Here is a 24,895-nt window from a genome sequence, read left to right on the forward strand (position 1 = left end):
AATGCTCCCAGGCAGTTCCTACTGGTCACAGTCGGCTGTGACTGCCTACACGTCATCCCAAACTTGAGAGCCTACATGTAGTGTAGGAGGTGGTAGGCAGGTCTCTAATGTTACATGGTCACCTCCTGATCCCGAAACCTTTCATGATGGAAATCCCCAACCAGACAGCCAACAGGGGGAGCTTGCTTCACGTCAGGTACAAATCAGCCTGTAAGAAATGCTTTGCAAAGATGATTCCCTTCGACCTAATAGCCATAATCCTTTGTTTTCCCTTTTCTTTCCCCAACACTTAGCACTGCTGATAAGGAGAATCTAAATGTACTATAATCTTACATTGCACTATTCGTTGTTGATGAAATGAGAAAACAAGAATCCCAAACTCTTGTTAAACTTCCACGTTCACTGTTTTTCACAGGGAAGGTTTGCTAAGGGCGTGGCAAGCAAGGGTGGACACACACCCTGACCCGGGCAGGTGCCCCAGAGTGCCAACCCCGTGCCCTGGTGCTGTTGGTACCACATTACCTGCTACCACTGTGGTCTGCAGAGGTCTGCAGTCTGAATTCTTTGAAACAAGGCCCAGCAGTGGCTTGTGTTTTAGAAATAAAATACAGGAGGAGTGAAAAGTCAAATGTCAGGCAGAAGCATGGAGGCTCGTCTGCAGGGAGGTAGTTGGCTAGTGGAGTGCTAGCTGGTGGCATGAAAAATGGAAAGAATAAGGCTTTGTCTTGCGGTGCGACAAGTAGTAAGTAGGCCAGGTAGAGGGGGGCCAAATGCCAGAAGCCAAATAAATTTCAAAGACCAGTATGAGGAGCCCTGAACCTGCCTTTCCGTATTTTTGGCTACAAAGATGAAGCAATAAGGAGAAAGGCCACAGTCTCTGAGATTCACGGTGGTGCCACTGTAAGTACCCAGGACTCAGGAAGCAGAATGTGTGTGCAACAAGAACTATTCAAGAGAACCTTCCTGGATACTGGAAAACAGGAAAGTTACCCAATTCCTAGATTCTCTAGAGAGTAAAGCCACTAGATCGGTCTCAAAGGTAGGATGAGATTTATCCATCCCAAAGAAGAGTCAAGGTGATTTATTTCCATAATAAAAAAGTACTTTGAAAGATGTCTTTGTTTTACCAAAATACAGATACAACCAGCAAAGTATCTGTGACAGCTGTGAAAACATTCAGTTGCCAGTGAAGGTATTTTTCTCTTTTTCACCACAGCTGTTCAGTTGAGAGCAGGGTTTGTTTTCTTCTGCTGCTAAGCTTCCAAAACAAAAATTCTCAGCTCTGAATTAAAAAGCACAGTCCTTGAATTTTCTTGAATAGGCTGCCACCATGTGGTGACCACTAAAAAGGCACATAGGTTTTGAGCTTAGTTGGGAGACCACGTTTCTGAGCTGTCTTAATGGGAGAGTTACATTGATTAGATCCAGCTGCCGCTCAAATATTACACTTCTCTGTCGTTGAGACACCTGCCTTCCCTGGGCAGGATTACAACTGCTCGCATCTGTTCTCATGGCGCAACATGAGAACATGTATTTTTCGATGCTGTTCTGCAGTTACTTTATTGTCTTTAACACACTTTTAATTTAACTTCACTTCGCATGAAATTTGTAAAAATTCATTGCCATTTTTGGAAATTAAAAACTTTATTAACTGTTCCAGCCATGAAAATGTAAAAGGATGATAGAATGCACCTGGACACCCAGCCCACTGCCCAGAAAAAAGGCATGACCAATACTAGTAATCCTTTCCACCTACATCCACATCTCTGTCCTGGTAAATGGTTTCCTGATTTGGTTCAAGGACCATACATTTCTTTAGTCTTTTACTTTATATATGTAGCCCTAAAGCATATATATATATGGTATTGCTTTTAGACCTTAAATAAATGGTGTCACATGCAATATACCCTTTCGCAAATGGTTTTTTTCCAGCAGTACTATATTAAAAGATTCTTTCACATTGATATTTACAGCTCAAGATCTCTTCAACATTGTCTTGTTTTTGCCCTTCTACCTCTGTGTAAATTCTATTTTATTTTTTAAAGATTTTATTTATTTATTTAACAGAGAGAGAGAGCACAAGCAGGGGCAGACGCTTAACCGACGGAGCCACCCAGGCACCCCTTCTGTTAAATTTTAGAATCAGTTTGTCAAACTCTCCAAAACAATAAAAGTCAGGACTTTGACTCAAATTTATAGATTGATTTGGGCAGAATCAGTATCTTTAAGATATTGAGTCCTTTTTTTTTTAAACAAGGCCAAGTCTCTTTATTGCAAAGCCACCAACATGCTGCCATGTTTGCTTCTCTTGAAATTGAGTCCTCTTATCCATGAACATGGTATCTCTGTTTTTGAGTCTTCTTAATGACCTTCATCAAAATTACATTTCTTTCAAAAGATCAGAAATAACTTCTGTTAAATATATTCCTAAGTGCCTTATATTCTCATTGCTATTATAAACTCTAATTTAAAAATTAATTTTAAAAAATTAATAAAAAAATTACAGGGAGCCTGGGTGGCACAGTTGGTTGAGCTCAGGTCGAGGTTTCCAGGTTGTGAGATCGAACCCGAGCCCCGAGTCAGGCTCTGTACTCAGTGCAGAGTCTGTTTAGGACTTTCTCTCCCTCTCCCTCTACTACTCACACGTGTGCTCTCTTTCTCTCAAAGAAATAAATCTTTAAAAAATAATTAATCTTTTAACTATGGGTGTGGTGTTTAGAAATGCATTCGGTTTTTGCATGTTGATCTTATATCCAAGAACCCAAGTGAACTCTTACTCATTCTCATATTTTTTTAGATTCTTTTGAGTTTTTTTTTTTTTTTAAAGATTTTATTTATTTGCGAGAGAGAACGAGAGACAGCACGAGAGGGAGGAGGGTCAGAGGGAGAAGCAGACTCCCCGCTGAGCAGGGAGCCCGATGTGGGACTCGATCCCGGGACTCCTGGATCATGACCTGAGCCGAAGGCAGTCGCTTAACCGACTGAGCCACCCAGGCACCCTAGATTCTTTTGAGTTTTTAATGTAGGTAATGGTATCATCTAGGATTGATGACAATCTGGTGTCTTCCTTTCCAATCATTACAAATTCTCCCTTTCTTCACATTACGGCACTGTCTAGTAATTCCCATACAGAGCTGATTAGGAGTACTGATAACAGGCACCCTTGTATCTTTCCAAATTTGAAAAGAAATGTGTCTAGTATTTCATTATTAAATGAAATACTTGCTCTAACTTTTTATAGATATTTACTGGGTTAAGGAATTCCTTTAATTTCCTAGACTAAGAGGTTTTTTAGGAAAAAAATCATAAAGGATTTTATCAAATGACTTTTCTGTATCTATGATGGTGACAGCATAGTTTTTAATCTGATAATGTTGTGAATTATGTCAGTAGATTTTAATGGAATTTTCTGATATTAAACCATGCTTGCAATCCTATGATGACCCAAACCTGGTGCTGGATTTGGTTTGCTAACATTCTGATAATGATTATTTTATCTATGTTCACAGATGGAATGAGTCTGTAATTGTCCTTAAGCATCCTGTCCTCTGGTTTGGACACTCATAAAATGGGTTAGAAAGTGTTCTTTTTCTATTCTTTTTTTTTTTTTTTTTAAAGATTTTATTTATTTATTTGAGAGAGAGAATGAGATAGAGAGAGCATGAGAGGGGGGAGGGTCAGAGGGAGAAGCAGACTCCCTGCTGAACAGGGAGCCCGATGCGGGACTCGATCCCGGGACTCCAGGATCATGACCTGAGCCGAAGGCAGTCGCTTAACCAACTGAGCCACCCAGGCGCCCCATCTTTTTCTATTCTTTGGAGAAAAGATTATGATCTGTTTTTTGATGATGGTAGAACTCCTTTTGTTTGCATGTTTGGTGGGTAGACTGATCCAATATCTTTAATGTATATAAGTCTAATCAATTTTACTTAGATCCATTTTGTAAGTTACATTTTTTAGATGTTTTCATTTCATACAAATTTTCAAATTTACCAGTCTAAATAGTTCATAGCCTCCTTTTTAGAAAATAATTTTTGTTCTGCAGTTATGTCCCTTTGTTCATTCCTAACATTGCTGGTGTTCTCTTTTGGTTTTGATTATTTGGGCTAGTGGTGTTTCCATTTTACTAGACTCTTCTAAAAGCCGACTTTTGGCTTAGTTGATAATCTCTGACATATATTTGCTTTCTATTTCATTAATCTCTGCTTTTTATTGTTTTCATCCTTTGAGATTTTCTGCTGTTCTTTCTCTCACTTCTTATGTTCAATGATTAGCCTATACATTTCTAGTCCTTTTCCAATATAAGCACTTAAAATTATGTTTCCCCCATGAAAGATGCTTACCTTGCTTTGAAGTTGAGGTGTTTTCCACTGGGAGCTCATTGTCATGGACCCTCTCCTCTGGAATAGGCATTGCACGGCAGCTTCCAAAGACCCATGGGCTCCTATTACCAAGATCTTCTTTCCATCTAAGTTGACACCTATCCACCAAATGGAAATTCAGTATTATAATCAAAACTTCAGAGCCTTTCTCCCATGCAGCTTTAGCGTTAGGAAAAAGAACCTTTTAAAACTTGGCCCTCTGAGGGTGCCTGGGTGGCTCAGTCAGTTAAGCGACTGCCTTCGGCTCAGGTCATGATCCTGGAGTCCCGGGATCGAGTCCCGCATTGGGCTCCCTGCTCGGCGGGGAGTCTGCTTCTCCCTCTGACCCTCAAGATCTCTATCTCATTCTCTCTCTCAAATAAATAAATTAAAAAAAAAAAATCTTAAAACTTGGCCCTCTGAGCCAAGTTAGAGCCTATAATGACTATCAGCCATGATTTACTCTTTCTTTGTGAATGTTATGGCTGAGTGACTGAGAATCATCATCCTGATCATTCACAAAATGGAAAAAGTGTCTACATGGCTTATCTCAGCTTAATGGCTAATGTCTTAGAGGTATGTATTAAAAATTAATCTTCTAATGGAACTTTGGTATATATTTTGGAGGAGTTTTTTTACTGAAGTAGAGTTGACACACAATGTTACATTAGTTTCAGGTGTACAACAAAGTGATTCGACTATATGTCGAATCTATATGTCACACTGTGCCCACTATAAGCATAGTACTGTCACCATAAACGCTATTTCAATACCACTGACTATATTCCTTTTGCTGTACCTTTTATTCCTATGACTTATTCATTCCATAACTAGAAGCCTGTACTTCCTACACCCCTTCACCCATTTTGCCCACAAACCCTGCATGGCAACCACCAGTTTGTTCTCTATGTTTATGAGTCTGTTTCTGCCTTTGTTTGTTTTTTAGATTCCACATATAAGTGAAATCATATGATATTTGTCTTTCTCTGACTTATTTCACTTAGCATAATACCCTCTAGGTCCATCCGTGTTGTCACAAATGGCAAAACCGCACTTTTTTTTTTTTTAAGATTTTTTATTTATTTATTTGACAGAGAGAGACACAGCTAGAGAGGGAACACAAGCAGGGGAAGTGGGAGAGGGAGAAGCAGGCTTCCCGCTGAGCAGGGAGCCCGATGCGGGGCTCGATCCCAGGACCCTGGGATCATGACCTGAGCCAAAGGCAGATGCTTAACGACTAAGCCACCCAGGCACCCCAAAACCTCACTCTTTTTTATAGCTGAATAATATTCCATTGTATATGTATACCACGTCTTCTCTACCCATTCATCTATCAGTAGATACTTAGCTTGCTTCCATATCTTGGCTATTGTAAATAATGCTGCAGTAAACATAGGGGAGCATGTTATCTCTTGGAATTACTGTTTTCATTTTCTTTGGGTAAACACCCAGGGAGTGGAATTACTGGATCATATGGTATTTCTATTTTTAATTTTTTGAGGAACCTCCATACTGTTTTCCAAAGTGGCTGCACCAGTTTGCAATCCCACCAACAGTGCACGAGGGTTCTTTTTTCTCCCCATCTTCATCAACACTTGTTATTTCTTTTGTTTTTGATTCTAGCCATTCTGATTGGTGTGAGGTGATATCTCATTGTGGTTTTTATTTGCATTTCCCTGATGATGAGTGATATTGAGCACTCTTTCATGTGCTTGTAGGCCTTCTGTATGTCTTCTTTGGAAAAATGTCTATTCAGACATTTCTAATATTTTTTTTTTAAAGATTTTATTTATTTATTTGACAGGGAGATAGAGAGCACAAGCAGGGGGAGCGGCAGGCAGAGGGAGAGGGAGAAGCAGGCTCCCCACCGAGCAGGGAGCCGGACATGGGGCTCGATCCCAGGACCCTGGGATCATGACCTGAGCCGAAGGCAGATGCTTAACCGACAGCCAGCCAGGTACCCCAGACATTTCTAATATTTTAATTGGATTATTATTATTATTGGGTATTGAGTTGTAAAAGTTCTTTATATATTTGGCATATTAAATATTTTGCAATTTTTGTTTGATGGTTGTATGTTTTGGTATGGAGGAGGGACATTTGCTTCTCTTTTACTAAGCTGGAATAGAGAAAAATTTAGTTAGTTAAATTTTTATATACTCAGCTAGAAAGTCCTTAAAATATATAAAACACACAGTAACAATTTACTCATCAATCTGATAACCAAGAAAAAGAAATTGTTCATTTCTATGTCACTGACATAAAAGAGAAAGGTCAAGGGGAGAACAATGGAAATTATGGAAATTAAATACTGATTATTGAAAGAGATACTGCTCACTGATAAATCCCAATCAAGGTTTCCACACCCTGAACTATATCTGACAGCTTCCTCATTTAAATGTTAAATGTAAGTTTTATTTACATTTACATATTGGCATTTGAGAAGTTGAAACTTGGAACATTTTTCATTGTGGTTATTTTGAGTGTTTCCTGAGAGAAGCCGAGCCTTTGTTCACAACAGGCCACTCATCTTTACCAGTTTCTTTTTTTTTTTTTTTTAAGATTTTTTATTTATTTATTTGACACAGAGAGAGATAGCTAGAGAGGGAACACAAGCAGGGGAAGTGGGAGAGGGAGAAGTAGGCTCCTGGCTGAGCAGGGAGCCCGATGCGGGGCTCGATCCCAGGTACTCTGGTTTCTCTTCAGATCGCATAAATCTTTCGCCTTTTACCAGTTTCTTTTTAAAACTATAATACAGTTAATCTTGTTAGAAAAATTTGTCATAGTCATTTGTATCTCCCAGACGATGAGAAAAAGAGCCGACTTTGAATATCACTTGTTTCTATGTTGAGTATCACTTGTATTATCTATGTTTCAGTTAGAATCTTCTGGAAAGAAATCCTTATTTAAAAATCACATTAAGGGGCGCCTGGGTGGAGGGCGCCTGGGTGGCTCAGTTGGTTAAGCAACTGCCTTCGGCTCTGGTCGTGATCCCAGGGTCCTGGGATCGAGCCCCACATAGGGCTCCCTGCTCAGCGGGAAGCCTGCTTCTCCCTGTCCCACTCCCCCTGCTTGTGTTCCCTCTCTTGCTGTGTCTCTGTCAAATAAATAAATAAAATCTTTAAATAAATAAGTAAATAAGTAAATAAATAAATAAATAAAATAAAACAAATCAAGTTAAGTCCCAAAAAAGAGAAAATTGCAGCATTTCTGAAGGAGCAATCACACCTGACTTTTCAAGAAGTTCAATCACAGCTCTGGCCACAGGTGAGATGTAACATTCATGGGCATCTCCACGGACCAGCCTCCCCAGGTTTATGTCTGTTACTCTGAATTTGAAAAAAAGGAAAGTTGTAAGTCAAAACTTGGTCAAAACTCACTCATCTATAACTCACACGTATTAATCCCAAATAATATCCCCATCAATGTTGGACAGACAGGCTATATTAAATCATTAAATATAAATTAAGGAGTGGGCAGGAATGAAGACCACTAGTTTCTTAGAGCAGTCCCTTGGGAAACTCTGCAGTGGCCCCTGTGGGTTGGGACAACCTTGGGAATTCTGGTTCTGCCCGGATAGCAGGACCAGAACATAAGGCCCTGCAAGGCCTCCCTGTTACACCATTGTCATGTAGCCAAACTCACTTTCCTTGAGGGCATTTATATCTCAATCAGTATCAAAATCCAGGACCAATCCTAGAAATCTGGGGTGACCTAGCAAGACGTGGGATTCACAAGTCTGATCCCCATTTAACATCAGTACTTACCTCCATGGTCACTCAGAAATAAAATCTGAGTGACCATGTACTTTGAATGGCTTCTGTGCTCTTCCTCATTCAAATCCAGGACCGAATGGTCCATAACTATCTAGCTGAAACCGACGGTCTCAATACAAGTTAGTAACAAAATGGGGACAGAAAAGTTTTCACAAAAGATTTGAAATTACACTTTGATACCTTCAGGTTCTGGATGTTTTCTCATTGATTAGGGCTTCTTCTCCTTTCTAGTTAGTCTAGTACTGGATCAGAGGTTTTCATGACAACATTTCAACCTGTGTTTGGGTCTATCCTCGGTCTGAGGGCCCACAGAGGCTAGAGTAACGGAAGGAGCCTGGGTGTGCCCGCCAGGGAGCAGCCTTCCAATCCAGCTCCCATGAGACACACTGGATTGGGAGTCTAATTTTTCAATTTGCTTATAACCTCGTAACACTAAATACCTGATGTTCTTTTTGGTCGCAGTACAAAACATTTCCTATTTCCCTGTAGGAAAATGAGGTTTTTACTCTCCATCAAATCGCCCACATGAATGGGCAGTACTCCTTGTCTCGTGAAGCAGATGTCACGCCAGATGTGAATCAAAGACACAATATTAGCACACCACATATTTATAGTTCTTCCCCTCTAATTTCAAATAAAACCTTGTGTTATGAATAAAAGTGCTTGTTTTGCTTTTCTCAACTGGCCTGGGACTAAGGAAGCATGGGGTACTGCTGGTGACTCGGGACTCTGGGGTGTTTCTTTGGTCTGGCAGAATTTTCAAGGAAAACCTTATTTAGAAGAGGAAGGCTGGTCAAGGACTCCATAAGTCAGGCAGGAGGTTACGAAATGAATGTGACAACGTGAAGGACATTACTTCCAGAAAGGCACCCAAGCCAAGGGCAAGTACCCATTGCAAAATATGTAACTTTCTTATACGGAATTTAAAAAGCCCTCAGATTCCTGAACTAGTTAAAGGATTTCTTCCACTCTTAATTACGGACACAGCTGAAACAGTGAAACTAAAAGGAAAAAAAGTCACAGTAGAAAAGCTCATTTAGCAATAAGACTTGATTTTTTCTTTTATATTTTCTCACCCATCCACATCTTTTTCTGGTTTCAAGGCATTGAGGACTTTGTTGCTAAACGAGTTCTCGGAGATCTGAAGGGCAAGGCCATGTACTCTGGCGTCTTCGTTAATCTTCAAGATTTCATCTATAATCTACAGAGAAAAAAAAAACAACAACCCTAAAATCAGTATTACAAAAATAAGACCCAACAGAAGAAGCTTTACATTAAAAAAAATAGATTCATAAAAATGCATCATTTCTTTTTCACTCCTTGTTGAAGACTTGCTGTAAAGTAGAATGAAGAAAGTCTATTTCCTCTTTTCATCATGTTTATAAAAGCTTTCAAAAGCAGCGCAGAATTTTAGTGACTTCTCAATCTTTCTTATTGCGCTACTCCCTGCCACAACAGAACCAAACCAAACCAAACCAAACCAAACGTTGAGTTAGGCAAAAGATAATTCCACGATTATACTTGAGTGAAACACACTGCCAGCCTTCAGGGAGACCAGGAGGCACGAATCTCAAGAGTTCCAAACTGGCCCAGACAACCCTGTGTTTCAAACGCAACGTGTTCAACAAAACCTTCCCAACTGTCAACCCCAAGAAGCCATCACTCAAGTCCTCATGTTCCCTGGATCTGAATGGACCCAGAAAGCATTTCCAAAGGCTTGTGATTGATAAATTCGAAGCACAGATACCTCCTTTTTATAGGAAACACTAAAATAATTCACTATTTCTGAAAAAGACCAAAGTACAGCTTGGGAAGGTAATGTAAAAATGTAAAAGCTAATGAATGGCTAGGTGTCTCTTTCAATAAGAAATGCTCTCTCTCTCTATCTCTATTTTATGCCAGGAGATAATATATGGATTCATTTCACTTCACAATATTATTCGTTCATAAGTAAAAGAGATAGCAGCCCACGGAAAGGAGGCTCAGGCCACTGGCATGGAAGCATAACTGAAGCATAACTGTGACTTTCAGGAAACTGCTCCTGAAGGGAAGAGACTGGGGGCCTGTCTTTTGTCATTGTCCTTCCTTTTTCTTGCTGGTGACAAGAAGTTGTTGAATTGAGCCCCATGATCTGGGAAAACAAGGAAGGCTAAAAAAGCGCCCCCACCCTCTATGTACTGCAAAGAACCAAGTACAGGCCCTAAAAATGCCCATTCACTGTCTCATAAATGATGAGGTGAGCTACTTGCCTCCATCTGAACAAAATGCTGAAAATGTTAAGTTTCCTTCCTTCCCCTAGGTTGCTAAACTTTGACCCACCCTTCACTTGGTTAGCAGACAATCCCTTCTGAGAAGAGTCTGGCCTCAGGGTAAAACATCTTCTGACCTGCCATCCCATCAAGGTCCTCTCTCATCCCACTTTCTCACACTGGGTTCTTTCTGGCCTTCTCTACCCCTCCCTGTAAAAGAAAAACCCTTTGGCCTACCTCTCAGAGGATTACAGATCTTATGGTCAGAGTATACTCCCTACTGCAATAATCCTTTTCAATTATGTCTCTCCTTACTAAGTCTGGATTTATTTGACACTGGCTAGAATGTGGATGTGATCTGCAGAGTTGAATCCGCCATTTGGATACGAGATAGTCCAACAGACGATAGAGCAGCAAGATCGAAGGAGCCTAAGTTTCTGGTGACCCTGTGATGCCACAATACCAGCCTGCTTCTAAACTTTACTTATGTACGAGAAAAATAAACTTCCGTGTTATTTCATATTCTGTTACTTGACGTTTTCCATCATGGACAGTCAAATCAAATCTTCACTGCCACAGCCCGTCTGAAGAAAGGCTAGTCACAGAAGGGCCAAATGCTAGCATGGCCCGTGGGCCAATTTCCTCACCACTACTTATGGGGGTGGCTGCTTCTCCAGGCTTGAGATGACAATTGCAAAGGCTGTTACTCCCGGAACATCTGCCTGGAAAGGACGCTGACGACTATCTCCTCCTATTCCTTTGTTTTCTTAATAAGGCAACTGCGCCACAGGGAAGCCAAAGGAATGGCCAAGGACCAACAACCCGTCACGACAGGGCGAAACCAGAACTAGTCCTCCAGACCCCGACAGCCAGACAGTTTCCACTAGACACTGCTGCGGCGGCCAAAAAACACAACCCAAGTCACCAAGTCTAACTCAAGTCTTCAACAGAAACACGTATTAAGGGACAAACAGATCAAGGAGCATTTATACTAGAGGGAAAAGTGAACTCTTCCCTCTAAGAATTCAGCCACAAAGACAAGACTGATCTTTTCGAATGACAACTAAGAGATGCTAACAGGTATATTATGTCTAAAGAGGAAAGCACCCTCTGTTCAAGTGCCCGTGGTAGTTACCTCGGCTTCACTGCTATCCGGAGGAAGGCAAATGTGAGTGATGTTCAGACCAGCCTGCAAAAGGAACACAAAGTTGTTCTGTCACTGTGAGAGAATGTAGCATCAAAAAATTAAGATGAATTTGTAGAATTCGACAATCCTCACCTCCTCTGCCAAATTCTGGTTTATTTCCTGCATCAAGTTATCATCACCTGCCTTAGGAGATGGGAGTAAGAAGGAGAATGTAACAGCAACAAAAATATCTTGACAAAGCACAAAACGTAATACAGAGACTAATTTTGTGATTATAAATTATCCAATTTATTAGAAAGAGAAGGAAATGCAGAATCTTATTGCTCACAGAAGGAGACTAATAGCTGGTATTTATTGACATATCAATTCTCAGCTTTCAAATTATGTTACTTTTAAAAAGTAATAGCCCTCCTAAGGCTCATGTAGCCACCCAGCCAGCACCCTTTCTAAAGGGTGTTTGGACACCACAGACAGGGCTTTAGGTGACTTGTCCGTAGCTGGAAACCCATCAGCAAGCAGAATCCCAGGAGGTCCAGGCTCAGATCACTTTTCTTTCAACCTTCTGGCTTGCCTAGCTTTGTAGGGGATGTGGAGACAGACCCCAAGAACGCAAGTGACTTGAGCATAGCTCCACAGTCTTGAAAATCACAGTGCCGATGGCATTCCAGGCTGCTATTCTGACACATTACATGCGTGCCAAAATGAGGTGGTGGCCCACCTGCTGTGCTGTGTGAGCTTCCAGGCTTGGCTCACCTCCTGACTGCCCTGCACCTGTTACCCCATAGGGGTGCCAAGAAGGAGGGCAAACAGCACCAACTACAGTTGGGAACGAAGGGGCCACAGTCAAGAGATGTACATGAAATGCCAAGTCCTTCTGACATGTATTGACGTGTGGCCCTTCAGGCTTATGGCAGGCTTTACCAGGTTTCGTAGCAAGATCATCAAGCCTCCTTCTTCCACAGAAACAAAGGGGGAACTTTTCCCCTTATCACGTTCAAGTCACATCTGATAAGCATCTCTGAGCACATATGGACACAATAATGTCCTATGTAACACAACTGATGTGGGTGCCTACCTCCTAACCTCTCAAAGCAACTCACAAAAGACCCATTCAGGCAGGGAGGTAACTAACCAGTGACCTGGTAGAAGCAAAATGACCAAAGGAAGAGGGACATGACCATATTTTCATCTCCGCCCTCTCCTCCCTGTTAAGACCACTTTTGTGACAAGAAATGCCCTGGTCTTCTGCAGACAATTCTCTTCTACATTGAAAGGCATCCTAAAAGAGGAGCACGGAACCATGGTCTCAGCTTACCTGAATAATAGCAAGCACCGGCTTAAAGGTAGGGTTTTTTTCTTGCAATAAATTCAGAACCTCTTTTGAATTCTGAATGACTTCTCTGCATTGAGAAAGAAAACCAACACACAGTCATGTCTTTGTTAATGACTAGAAAGGACCGATCCAACACATTTTCCTAGAAAGTTCGTTCCTGTAAGTGAAAATAGTTAGATGACATAAGGATGCGCTCCAAGCGTGGGAAGTGTGGCGAGGAGGGGCAGGATAACCATCTTGAAGTACAACACAGAGTAAACTGTGACCATCTGATTTTAAAAATAAGCAGAGGCGTGCAAACTAGATGTTAACAATTCTTTTCCAGGGGTGAATTCTCTTGTATTTTCCAAGTTGACTATAATAAAACCGTTGCGTTTCTTTTTAAATAATCCCCTTCCTCCACCCACATCCATCCCTAGGGGTCCCATGGGGACTGCAAACATTGGTGGGGGGAGGGTAGCAGAGACTGGGGAGGGCGCTTGCTGTCAGATAAACGGGTGGGTCACACGGATAAATCCTAGGTCCCAGAATTCAAAGGAATGTGAAGGGAGAGGGTGGGGAAGAAAACAAAGGGGAAGGGAGGGGGAGGTTGGAGGAAGGGTTGCGGGGGAGGGAGAGGAAAAGGGAAGTGGGGGAAGAGAAGGGTGGATGGGAACGGAAACACTCGGGCTGCATCAGAATATGATACTCTCCCCAGGCCTCTTACGGAGAGAGCCTGTCAGTCCTCGGGGTGCCCCGCCACCCAAGTCTGCATTTGGACTTCCTAAAAGTCCCAGCAGGTGCCATCACCACCTGAGTACCACTGGTGGGAGGAGGACAAGGGGTGCCAGCCCAGGCAGGGCAGCCCTAGATGATGTGGTACAAGTCACATGCTCCTTCTGCAGTCTTCTGGGATGAGCAATTGCAGACTCCTTCCTCCCCATCACTGTGACGTGGTCCTCACCTGCATACGAAGTTGGCTTTTCTTCTCTCATGATAACAGACAAAAGGTTCAGCCAAGGCAGTACCCAGGCCCTGTGTTAAGACCGTCTTTAAGTTTTGTTTTCTATCTGATAGGGTCTTAACGTGCACCGAACAGCTTCCAAAAACTACAAGGTGAAGTTCCAGCCAGATAGCATCAGCAGTACATGGCTGAGGGCACAAGGGCATTGCTCAGTTTCGCCCAGTTGTCAAAGAAGCTGCTGAGCATACTGGAGGAAGCTGCTCTTCAGTAGGTAGAGGAAAAGAGAGGGGTGCTCAGCAGACAGAAAGGCTTCAAAACTCAACCAGGATGAGCCTTCCCACCTGACACTGGGCTACCCGAGGCAGAATAGGGAGGCATGCAACTGTACGTGGCCTGTGAAGATTTTCGTCTGTTTTGTTTCTAAACAGTTGGCTGAAGCAACTTAATTCTCCGAGAAAAAACTGTATTATTGTGTTGAATAACTGAGACTATGTGAAAGTTTACAAATTGCCTTATAAATGAGCACTAAAATCTCCTGTCCAATAATGTGTGGCTGAGGGCCACATGCCACGCTGTTGCCCTGCCTTTCATGACTGTTAATTTGGGCCGAGTGGGTCCTTACTTCTGCCTGGTTCCGGAAGTCACTGGAGCGTAGGACCCAAGTGGTTTTTGGCAATGTGCTTGAGGATCACCTGGGCAGCTTGGTAAGAAGCAAGGTTTCTGTGTCTCACCCCAGAAAGTCAGATTCGACAGGGCTGGGTGAGGCCCAGGAACGTGCATTTTCAACAAGGGAGCCAGGGGGCTCTTAGGCTTGGGTAGAGGGAAAACAGCCATGCACCAGGACGTGGGCCTCCAACGGACCTGCATGATCAGTTTACTGAATCTCTAACCAACTCCAGTAGCCTCATCCGTGAAACAGGTGTCCTAAGGCTACCCTAGGACACTAAAAAATACTCATTTGACACCAACAGTTTCCCCAAAAAACTGTTCAGAGCCTTGACCACCACCCTCAATAGCGTGAAGGGACCAAACACTTCTATAAAAGCACAAACCTGTCACCAACAAAGCAAATAAAGCTGGCCAGTTCTCCCCACCTCTTGTAAGTGTGATGTTTCATTCTTTGGGGTTATTCATGATTCCTACAGTGACAAGTAAAGTAAGCACGAAAGCAGTCACCAGGCTTAACAGATCTAAAAAGTAGCATAAATGTTTCTAATCAGAGATTTTCTCACTCCTGGGAGAAAAGCTGCCTTGTCAATTTCCAGCTAGAAGGAATGTGTGACGCTCCAGCCAGGCTGCCATGTGTCATTACTGAAGAAGATTGTAAGAATTTATAATGTAACTAGTAGATTAAAGTATCTACTACTGGAAAAGACTTCAATTACCTCCATTTTGACCTTTAACTTTTTTTTTTAAGATTTTATTTATTTATTTGACAGAGAGAGAGAGAGACAGCGAGAGAGGGAACACAAGCAGGGGGAGTGGGAGAGGGAGAAGCAGGCTTCCTGCCCAGCAGGGAGCCCGATGCGGGGCTCGATCCCAGGATGCTGGGATCATGACCTGAGCCGAAGGCAGATGCTTAACGACTGAGCCACCCAGGCGCCCCTGACCTTTAACTTTCTAATTGATGAAATTCTTCCTTCCAGCTTATCTCTTAACTCAGGCAAAAGACTTGGAAGGCAAAGCATCCCTAGATGGGGGGGGGAACACAAACCACCCCCTCAAGCAATAAGGACTGCCCTGGGCCAGCAAGACCCCACCGGTGATTGACCCCAAGACAATGACCCGACCTTGACCGCCCACCTGCCTGTACCCACCAACCTGAGTCCCACATTTTCCTTGTATAAACCTAGAAGTATTTTCAGCACTTGGGAGACAGTTTTTGAGATATTAGTCCACTATCTTCCCGGTGTTGGCCTCACTGAAATAAATTTCCTTCTTGTCTCACCCCTTGTCTCTCTGCCTTTGGATTTTGTCAGCGGTGAGTAGCTGAACCTGCTGGTCTGGGACCTTCAGAGGCAGGTGCTCTCGCATGCCGGCGCCCAAGTTACACTAGCACTCACTCTACAACAAGTTGGTCTCCCTTTGGCTGGGAAATAATGTGTCCACTGGGCATAAGGCTGCTGGAATAATGGCCTCATTTCTCAGTCTCCCTTGCAGCTAGCTGTGGCCACGCCAGAGTCTCAGAGGCAGCCGCCGACAAGGTTATTTAAAACTACCAATTTAAGGACATCCCTGAATGCAGAGCCCCTTTATTGATTTCAAAGGCAAAAGAGGTACCAGTGCACACATAGGGTTAAAATTTCCAAAACAGTGTCTTGTAAGGACAGCCATCAGTATTCGGAGAAATAGCCCAGGCTGAAAGCACCGCAGAGCAGTTTAATAAACCTAGAGCACTGGTAATTTCGTGGATACATTCAATATAATAGTAACAGTAGTATGGACACAACTGAGGATGGTTTGGATGACTGGGTACTTCCTATGAACACTTCCACTCATTTTCCTCTTTAAGAGAATTCGGAGCGTGAGCTGCACATGGCATCGGCTAGAGAGCACATTTCCCGGTTCACCTGTGACTGGATGGGCTCATGACATTAACTGCTGGCCAACAAGGTTGTGAGCACTGGCCAGACGGAGGCGAGGAACATGCGGCTAAGAGAAAGATCCACCAGCACCCTGGCCCCCTTTCCCTCGTTCTGGCTGGGAGGCAGGTGCTGGAGCAGTAAGCAGGCATCATAGGGTCATCATCCTACCTTCCCTGTCTGCCTCCCTCTGGACGCTAAGGTCCACAACACTTGGCGGTATCTTGATTAAAGCAGCCTAGCCTGCTTCCTACTCATGCACAGGGCTGATCTGGGAGCTCGAATCTTATTTGCTGTGTTTCACCCAATTTCAGATAAAGAATGAAAGACATGCCACTGTTTTACAAACCCCTAAGAAAGAAAAACAAGCTGGCAGTTAAACTATGGCACAATCTTTTCTTCACAGATGGTGTATTCTGTAAGTATTAAAAGAATTTTTAAGACTGATTTAGACATAGATATTTTGTTTGCCATAAACCACTCGTATGAGCATAAAAAGTAAAACTACCAAACTGAAACATTCCTAAAACTTCCTCACATTCAGGATATGACTCTTCTGAGTGACTTAAAAAAAAAAAAAGTAATCTGTATACTCAGCGTGGGGGCTCGAACTCATGACCCTGAGATCAAGAGACGCGCGTTCCTTGGACTAAGCCAGCCAGGCACCCCAAGTGACTTTTTTTTTTTCTTTTTAAGATTTTATTTATTTATTTGAGAGAGAGAATGAGAGACAGAGAGCATGAGACGGAGGAGGGTCAGAGGGAGAAGCAGACTCCCCGCTGAGCAGGGAGCCCCATGCGGGACTCGATCCCGGGACTCCAGGATCATGACCTGAGCCGAAGGCAGTCGCTTAACCAACTGAGCCACCCAGGCGCCCCCCAAGTGACTTTTTTGATTCAAGAGTCCTTGACGGCAGTTTCTTTTTTCCCCTCCATTCAATATCACCCTCTATGCCATCAAAGGTGTTAGTGATGTGGCATTTTTTGAAAAACCATATCACTTTTGTCCCTGGGGTTTTCCTTAAATTCCTGACACCCATTCTGCAAGTTTTCTTGTTAGAGCTTTCTCGATTCTACCAGGTATCACTGGGCAGTTGTCAGAAAAAAACAGAAATCATTTCATTTCCTAAAATAGCCCTTCCATGACTTGTTGATGGAAATATTGGGGATTAATGGAGAAATTAGAGGTCACTATGCTTTTGAGGGAGCTTATTCATTCACTTTTCTGGTATATTTCATGAAATTAAAAAAAAAAAAAAAACCTAACATACACAGATTTGTGGATGTCTATCCTAGGTGACTCCTAGCTAGGCCCACCTCCCTATTTCCTCCAGTCCTCGGGGAATCTCTTGGAGGAAAGTTTTGTTAGATGATGCACATAAGTCAATTAAGTTACAACAATATGCATGGCCAGGTTCCCACAGGTACAGGCAATGACAAATAGGCGATGACTGTCACGTGACCAACAGCAATTGTCAGACAATCGATTAAAGACTAGTTTTGGAGATATTAAAAAATATGCCTTTTAGGATTAGCAGAGTATAGTGATGTCCACAACAACTTTTGAAACTGGTGATAATGGTCCCCATTTTGTATATGAACAGAGATCAAACAGCTTGCCCCAATTCTCACACGTAGGAAGTACTGGAGTCATATTGCAAAGCAAAGCACCTATTCCTTAACCATAATCCCATGAAGCAGTAATTCATTGTACAACACTTTCTCTTCTTAGTTTAGAACAGAAGGGCCAGCAAACTTTGACACACGAGGTTAAAACAGCTTTTGCACTTTTAAATGGTTAGAAAAATCAAAATAATAACATTTTGTAGCATGTGAATATCATGTGCAATTCAAATGTCAGTATCCATAAATAAAATTGGCCTTTGTCATTAAAAAAATTATGAAAATGTTTTTTTCCTCACATAAAAGTGCATACATAAATAGCTTCTATTTTGCCTACTGCCCTGCAAAACCTACACTATTTACTATCTAGTCCTTGGCAGAATTGCTAACCCCTGGCTTAGAATGCTCTAAAATAAATAAATAAATAGCCAATATTTGTGGAGGTCTTGCTATGACAGTTCCTGGGTTATGCATTTTGTACGTGTTCTCTCACGCGTTCCTTTCCTGAACCCTGTGAGGTAGACTACCACTCCCCCACGGGAGTGCAGGAATTGAGACTGCCGCCCAGGTCCAGCAGGATCCTGACCCAGGCCCCCAAATGACCATTCTGCTCATCTCTAAGTCAGGCAATGAAAAGAACATTCATGAATACAATCTACAAATGAACCCAAATCTTGAGCGATGCATTCACCATCATGTCCCAAGTGGCCACCCTACACATGGCACTCTTTCCAGGAGGAAGCATCTAGCAGTGAACAAGAGACAAGGCCGTGGCCCCACAGAGCTTTCATTCCAGGGAGGTTGGGGGAGACAGACAATAAATGAAGAAGAAAGTGTCAGGTAGCCGTAAGAGCTACCCAGAAAATAAGAGGGGGATAGGGTGGTGATTTCTGCCTCCCATACGGTCTTCAAACCCTGACCCACTAAGGGGAGCTCAGCTGTACCCTGGTGAAATTCTAATGACCCGAAGAGAGGCCTTAAGTACTCCTACATTCCGAAAGAAGACAAGATAGTTTAAGCAGAAGGCTCCTTAGAGTCATCGGCTACACCATAAAGGGCTTTGGGAACGGAGGAGGGAAAGGCAATTACTTTCACAAGGAGGGACAGAAGGAAAAAGGAAGAGGATGTGAATGGATGGAGAACAGCCTTCTCAGTGACATGGCAACCTGGAACCAGGAATCCTCCTTGGGGGTGGAGAGGCAGGTAAGGGCTTTCCCGGCACCTCCAGGTTTGTCCTGCGTGCCTCGCTCCACAGGTTTAGTTCCCCAGTGAACCCACTTCTCCAGGAAGGGCCATTCAAGGCTCTTCCTGCCCTCTCTCCCACTGAGGAACAAGGAGGGGGTGCGGGTGGGGGGAGGAGGGGCACAAGTGGCGTCTCCGGTGGGGGACAGGAAAAGGCTGGGCCCAGAACTCCCGCAGTTCATCTCTGTATCGGGCGAGAACTTTCTATACGCAGCTGCGCTGGGGACTCCTGGCCCACCCGTGCAGCGATGGGGGGCACGAGTGGGTCCGACTCCTCGGCCGCATTCTCCCTGTTGTCAGGTGGGCCCGGCTCCACGTTAACGCGCCCAGAAGATGATTATGTAACTCAAGAAAGCACGCTTCCCCACCCGCAGGAGGCTGCGGCGTTGCCGGCCGCGGAGGACCGCGCAGGTAGGCGCGGGCGCCCGGCCAAGGCCGCCTCTCCCGGGCCCGGGGCCGCATCACGTCCCCCGCCCGGCCCCGCCCGGCCCCGCCCCGGGCGCCCCTCCTCCTCCGCGCTCCCGCCCTCCGCCGCGCCGCCCCTTCCCCGCCCCGCCGCGCTCGGCGCCGTTACATCAGAGCCGGCCGGGGTGGCGCACGTGGAGCGGGGCGCGCGGGCTGGGGGCGCGGCACCCGCCGGGGATGCCCGCGCCCGCGCCCGCGCGATCCCCGTCCCGCGCCGGCCCGGGCGCCGCCGTCCCCCGCCCCGCACAAACTCCCGCCCTGCGATGCCCACGCTCCCCCCGTCAGCCGCCGGGCGCCCCTAACAAGTTAGCACCAAGCACTCCGAGCCGGAGCCCGGCGAAACACCCGCGGGGAGATGGGGGGGCCGGGACCTCACCGAGACCTGAGCGCCCCGGACGCCCCACCTCCTGCGGCCCCGGCCGCCGCCACCCGGCACCGGAGCGGCGGCGAGCGCCGGACACTCACCTGACGATCGAGTCCCGCGCCGGGGGCGCCTGGCTGCCCTGGCCGCGGCTGCTTCCGACTTGGGAGTCCCGCAGCCGCCGCTGCCCGAGCAGGCCCTCCCCGCCGCCACAGCCGCCGCCGCCGCCGCTGCTGGCGCGACAGGGCGCTCGGAGGCGGAGCGGCGGGCCCGGGGGCTGCTGCGGACGGCGGAGCCCGCGCAGGAAGAGCGGCAGGCGCGCGCTCATGGCGCCGGGGCGCAGGCGGGACCCGCGAGGCGGCGAGAGCGAGGGGCGGCGGGCCCTCCGTCCAGGCGGGGATGTGGCTGCGGAGCACAGAGAGGCGGCGGCGTCAGGCTCCTCCGGAGGGTGGCGGGGCGGGCGCCGGGCCCGAGAACCGGCTGGCGGGTAACGGGCCGGTGTGGCAGGAAGGACCAGCACCTTCCTCCTCAGCCGGAGCGGGAGCCCCTAGGGGGCACTGCACCTAGAGGCCGTGACGTGAAGAGGGCGGGGGCCTGCGGGACGCGGGGCTGCTCCTAGTGGCCTGGCCCTCGGAGGCAGGCTTTCGGGCACTCCGTCGCTGCTGGAAATCTGACGATAAAAATCGGAGGAGGGTGGGGCGTCAGGGCGGCCTCTGGTCCAGCCCAGAGAGAGAGTACATCCTCCCTCTGCCCACGATGCTGACAAAACCCTGCCCCAGGTGGGAGTTTGCTTCCCGGAAGGCCACTTGGCCTACCCCAGGCTTAGATACCCGCGCTTGGATTTGTTTAGGCTGGAGGTGGTCTAGCAGTGAAGGATGTGTGGGTCTTGGAGTTCAGAGGCTGACTTGTAGCCTTGGGCGAGTTAATCTTCTGTGAAGCTCAGCTGCCTGCACAGTTAGAACGAGATTATCGATACTTTGTTTATAATCTTATCAGGATTATAATTCCCAAGTAAAGCGGGAATAAAACTAGTGCAAACTCCAAACACCGGTTTTCCAGTAGCTAAACACTGTACAAAGTACTGGAGTGCCATTTCATTTAATCCTAATAAATGTATAGATCTTTCTGGAGTCATGATGAGGTTACCCTCTGATAAACCGATCCTAAAATTGAAACTATGTAAATTGAAACTGCATCGAATACTCCTAACCTACTGAACATCATAGGTTAGCCTAGCCTACCCTAAAAGTGCTCAGAACACTTACTGTAGCCTATAGTTGGGCAAAATCATCTAACACAGAGCTTGTTTTATAATATTAAGTGTTGAGGGGCGCCTGGGTGGCTCAATTGGTTGGGCGATTGCCTTCGGCTCAGGTCATGATCCTGGAGTCCCTGGATCGAGTCCCTGGATCGAGTCCCGCATCGGGCTCCCTGCTTGGCAGGGAGTCTGCTTCTCCCTCTGAGCCTCCCCCCTCTCATGTGCTCTCTCTCTCATTCTCTCTCAAATAAATAAATAAAATCTTTAAAATAATAATAATAATAATAAAGTGCTGAGTATCTCATGTAATTTATTGAATGTTGCACTGAAAGTGGAAGAAAGAGTGGTTATATGGGTACAGATTGGTTGTCAGTATATGGGTTGTTTACCCCTGTGACCACGTGGCTGACTGGGAGCCTCCTCTGGCTACAAAACTCCCCAGAATGAGGAGAGCATACTGCTGTGTATTGATAGCCCAGGAAAAGAAAAAGTCTGGTTGCAGTTCCATATCTACTGAATGCTTATTGCTTTCACACCATCATGAAGTGGAAAAATCATAAGTTGAACAGTTGTAAGTCAGAGACTGTCTGTAATGTGTTGAATATTGTCCTGACTTTCAACCTGGGGGAAATGGGTCCAGAGAGGTCAGTTGTATGGAGGTTTGCCTGAGTCAAATGATCATGTTCTTAATCCTTTTTTTTTTTAATCCCCTGTATTTATTTGAGAGAGAGAGAACGAGCAGGGGAAAGACAGAGAAGTAGGTTCCTGCTGAGCAGGGAGCCCCATCGGGGCTTGATCCTGGGACTCCAGGATCATGACCTGAGCTGAAGGCAGACAACCAACCAACTGAGCCACCTAGGCGCCCCTGGTCATGTTCTTAATCTTATACTATTGCCTGCAGTTTTCATTACAGGGTGATGGCCTCATTTGACACAATTTGACTTTGTAGGGTAGAGGAATACTTAACATTGCCACAACCCTGTGAGGTGGGTATTACTACCATTTTATATTGGAGGAAACAAAATCACAGAAGTTATGCCTTGCACAAGCATATGAATATTGGAAAGGAGACTCGAGTGGTTCATTCACCTGCTGCCAGTGATGATCTTGGGCAAATCATAAACCCTTTGGAGGCTTGTCTCATTATAAATTGGCAGCCATTCATTTAGCAGACATTCATTGGACACTAGTGAACATGCACAACTGGTCACCAAGATGAAAATCACCCAGTCCATGGGGAGTATATGGGAGATATCTGCATCTTCCTCTTAATTTTGCTGTGAATCTAAAACTACTCTAAAAAATAAAGCCTTAAAAAAAATTACCCAGTCTCTGTTCTCAGGAAGTTCCAATGGTAGCTCCGCCACAATAGTGACAATTAGCGGGGCGCCTGGGTGGCTCAGTCATTAAGCGTCTGCCTTCAGCTTAGGTCATGATCCCAGGGTCCTGGGATCGAGCCCCGCATCGGGCTCCCTCCTCCGCGGGAAGCCTGCTTCTCCCTCTCCCACTCCCCCTGCTTGTGTTCCTTCTCTCGCTGTGTCTCTCTCTGTCAAATAAATAAATAAAATCTTAAAAAAAAAAAGTAGTGACAATTAGCTACTCCACCTAATAAGTGCTGACAATAGTGATATTTAAAATCACAGTGGAGACCATATATTGTGTGATCCTAATTACAGGAAATGCCCAGAATAGGCAAATCTGTAGAGACAGAAAATACATTAGTGGTTGCTTAGAGCTAGGAGTAGGGGGAATGGGGAGGTGATAGCTAATGGGTACAGTTGATGAAAATGTTCTAAAATTAATGGTGCTGATGGTTGCACAAATTCATTAATATTCTGAAATCATTGAATTGTACACTTCAAAAAAAAAAGATTTTTTAGGGGTGCCTGGGTGGCCCAGTCAGTTAAGCATCTGTCTTTGGCTCCGGTCATGATCCCAGGGTCCTGGGATCCAGTCCCACACCAGGGAGCCTGCTTCTCCCTCTCCCTCTGCCCCTCCCCCACCCCCGCTTGTGCTCTCTCTCTCTCTGTGTCAAATAAATAAATAAAATCTTTAACCCCCAAAATTATTTATTTATTTGAGAAATAGAGCAGAGCGTGCAAGAGAGAATACGAGTGGGGAGAGAGGGGCAAAGGGAGAGGGAGAAGCAGGCTCCCTGCTAAGCCGGGAACCTGACACAGGGCTCAATCCCAGGACCCTGGGATCATGACCTGATGCGAAGACAGATGCTTAACTGACTGAGCCACCCAGGCGCCCCTGAATTGTACACTTTAAATGGATGAATTGTATGATATGTGAATTCTATGTCAATAAAGCTGTTCCCCCCCCCCCCCAAAAAAAAGGCTTGTGAGATATGGTGTTGGGAGTGCTGGGGTTTAACTGTTCTGGAGGAGAATTGGAGACAACAAAGGATCTGATGCTTGAGCTGAGTGGTCTTTAAAAATATATATACTGTTGGGCGCCTGGGTGGCTCATTGGTTAAGCTAAGTGACTGTCTTCGGCTCAGGTCATGATCCCGGAGTCCCGGGATCGAGTCCCACATCGGGATCCCTGCTCGGCAGGGAGTCTGCTTCTCCCTCTGACCCTACCCCCTCTTGTGCACTCTCTTTCTCAAATAAATAAAAATAAAAATCTTTAAAATATATATACATAAATATACTATTTATTTATAATCTACAGAGGAGGAAAATCACTCATGACACTATCACTGAAACATAACAATAATTTCGATCTTATTTGAAATTATTTTATAAAATTGCAACCATACTATATATATATGTATATGTATGTGTATGTGTGTGTGTATATATATATATATACATATATATATGTCTCTTCTTCACTTACTATATATCTGATTTAATGATGTTAGAAAGGAGAACATTTGAAAAAATGGTTATATATTATAACCTATTTTGTGGGTAGACCATGATTTATTTTACCTCTCCCTGTTGCTGGTTGTATTATTTCCAGTTTTCGATGTGACAGTGCTGCTGCGAATATCCTTTCATTCATTTGTCAGTAGCTCTGTAATGAGATCCTTCTGTGCGCTAGGGAAGAATGGGAAGAAGGTTGACAGGAAGGGGGTGGAGGGTGGGGGGGTGTCACTGACCTCTCAGTCATCCTTTGCTAAAGCAGTTCTCAGAAAACTCAGAACTAGTAGTTGTTAAACTGAGAAAGAAATAGTACAGTACAGAGAAGTGGACAATAACATAACATCTTCATATTAAAGGGCAACCCTCCTGATCATCCTGAATTGCAAGGAAATTACAGCAGTTTTAGGAATTCCATGGCTCCGCATGGCACAGTAATTTCCAAAGAAGACTTCTCAACATTTAATTAAATAATCTGTATGGGTGAAAATTTGAATAGAAAAGATTAAGTTAAAAAAGTCACACCTAAGCCAAACTAATGAGGAACCACAAAACTAACTTGTTATTGGAAATCCCGGATATTGAAATCACTTAGACTCTATGTATGTGCAGCAAAGCCATTTTGGATAAGGCACTTTGGAGACTGTTCTCAGTCATCAGCAGAAGCCTATGGCGATCCATAC

The 24,895-nt window shown here is 44.7% G+C and overlaps 1 protein-coding gene across 1 annotated transcript in view; it reads right to left on the reverse strand.

Annotated features, from left to right (window-relative positions):
• The window catches only part of MTHFD1L (methylenetetrahydrofolate dehydrogenase (NADP+ dependent) 1 like), a 184,590-nt gene extending 164,181 nt beyond the window's left edge, over window positions 1–20,409 (reverse strand). The window contains exons 1-7 of the mRNA XM_021693124.1: window positions 20,186–20,409; window positions 12,849–12,933; window positions 11,666–11,716; window positions 11,522–11,575; window positions 9,214–9,338; window positions 7,590–7,690; window positions 4,344–4,480 (exon numbers count right to left, since the gene is read on the reverse strand). Of these exons, the coding sequence (XP_021548799.1) occupies window positions 4,344–4,480; window positions 7,590–7,690; window positions 9,214–9,338; window positions 11,522–11,575; window positions 11,666–11,716; window positions 12,849–12,933; window positions 20,186–20,409 (777 nt within the window). The remainder of the gene's footprint in view (window positions 1–4,343; window positions 4,481–7,589; window positions 7,691–9,213; window positions 9,339–11,521; window positions 11,576–11,665; window positions 11,717–12,848; window positions 12,934–20,185) is intronic.
• Between the last annotated feature and the right edge of the window lie 4,486 nt (window positions 20,410–24,895).

The sequence above is a fragment of the Neomonachus schauinslandi genome, chromosome 8, assembly GCF_002201575.2.
Source record: "Neomonachus schauinslandi chromosome 8, ASM220157v2, whole genome shotgun sequence".
Classification (NCBI taxonomy): Eukaryota; Metazoa; Chordata; class Mammalia; order Carnivora; family Phocidae; genus Neomonachus; species Neomonachus schauinslandi.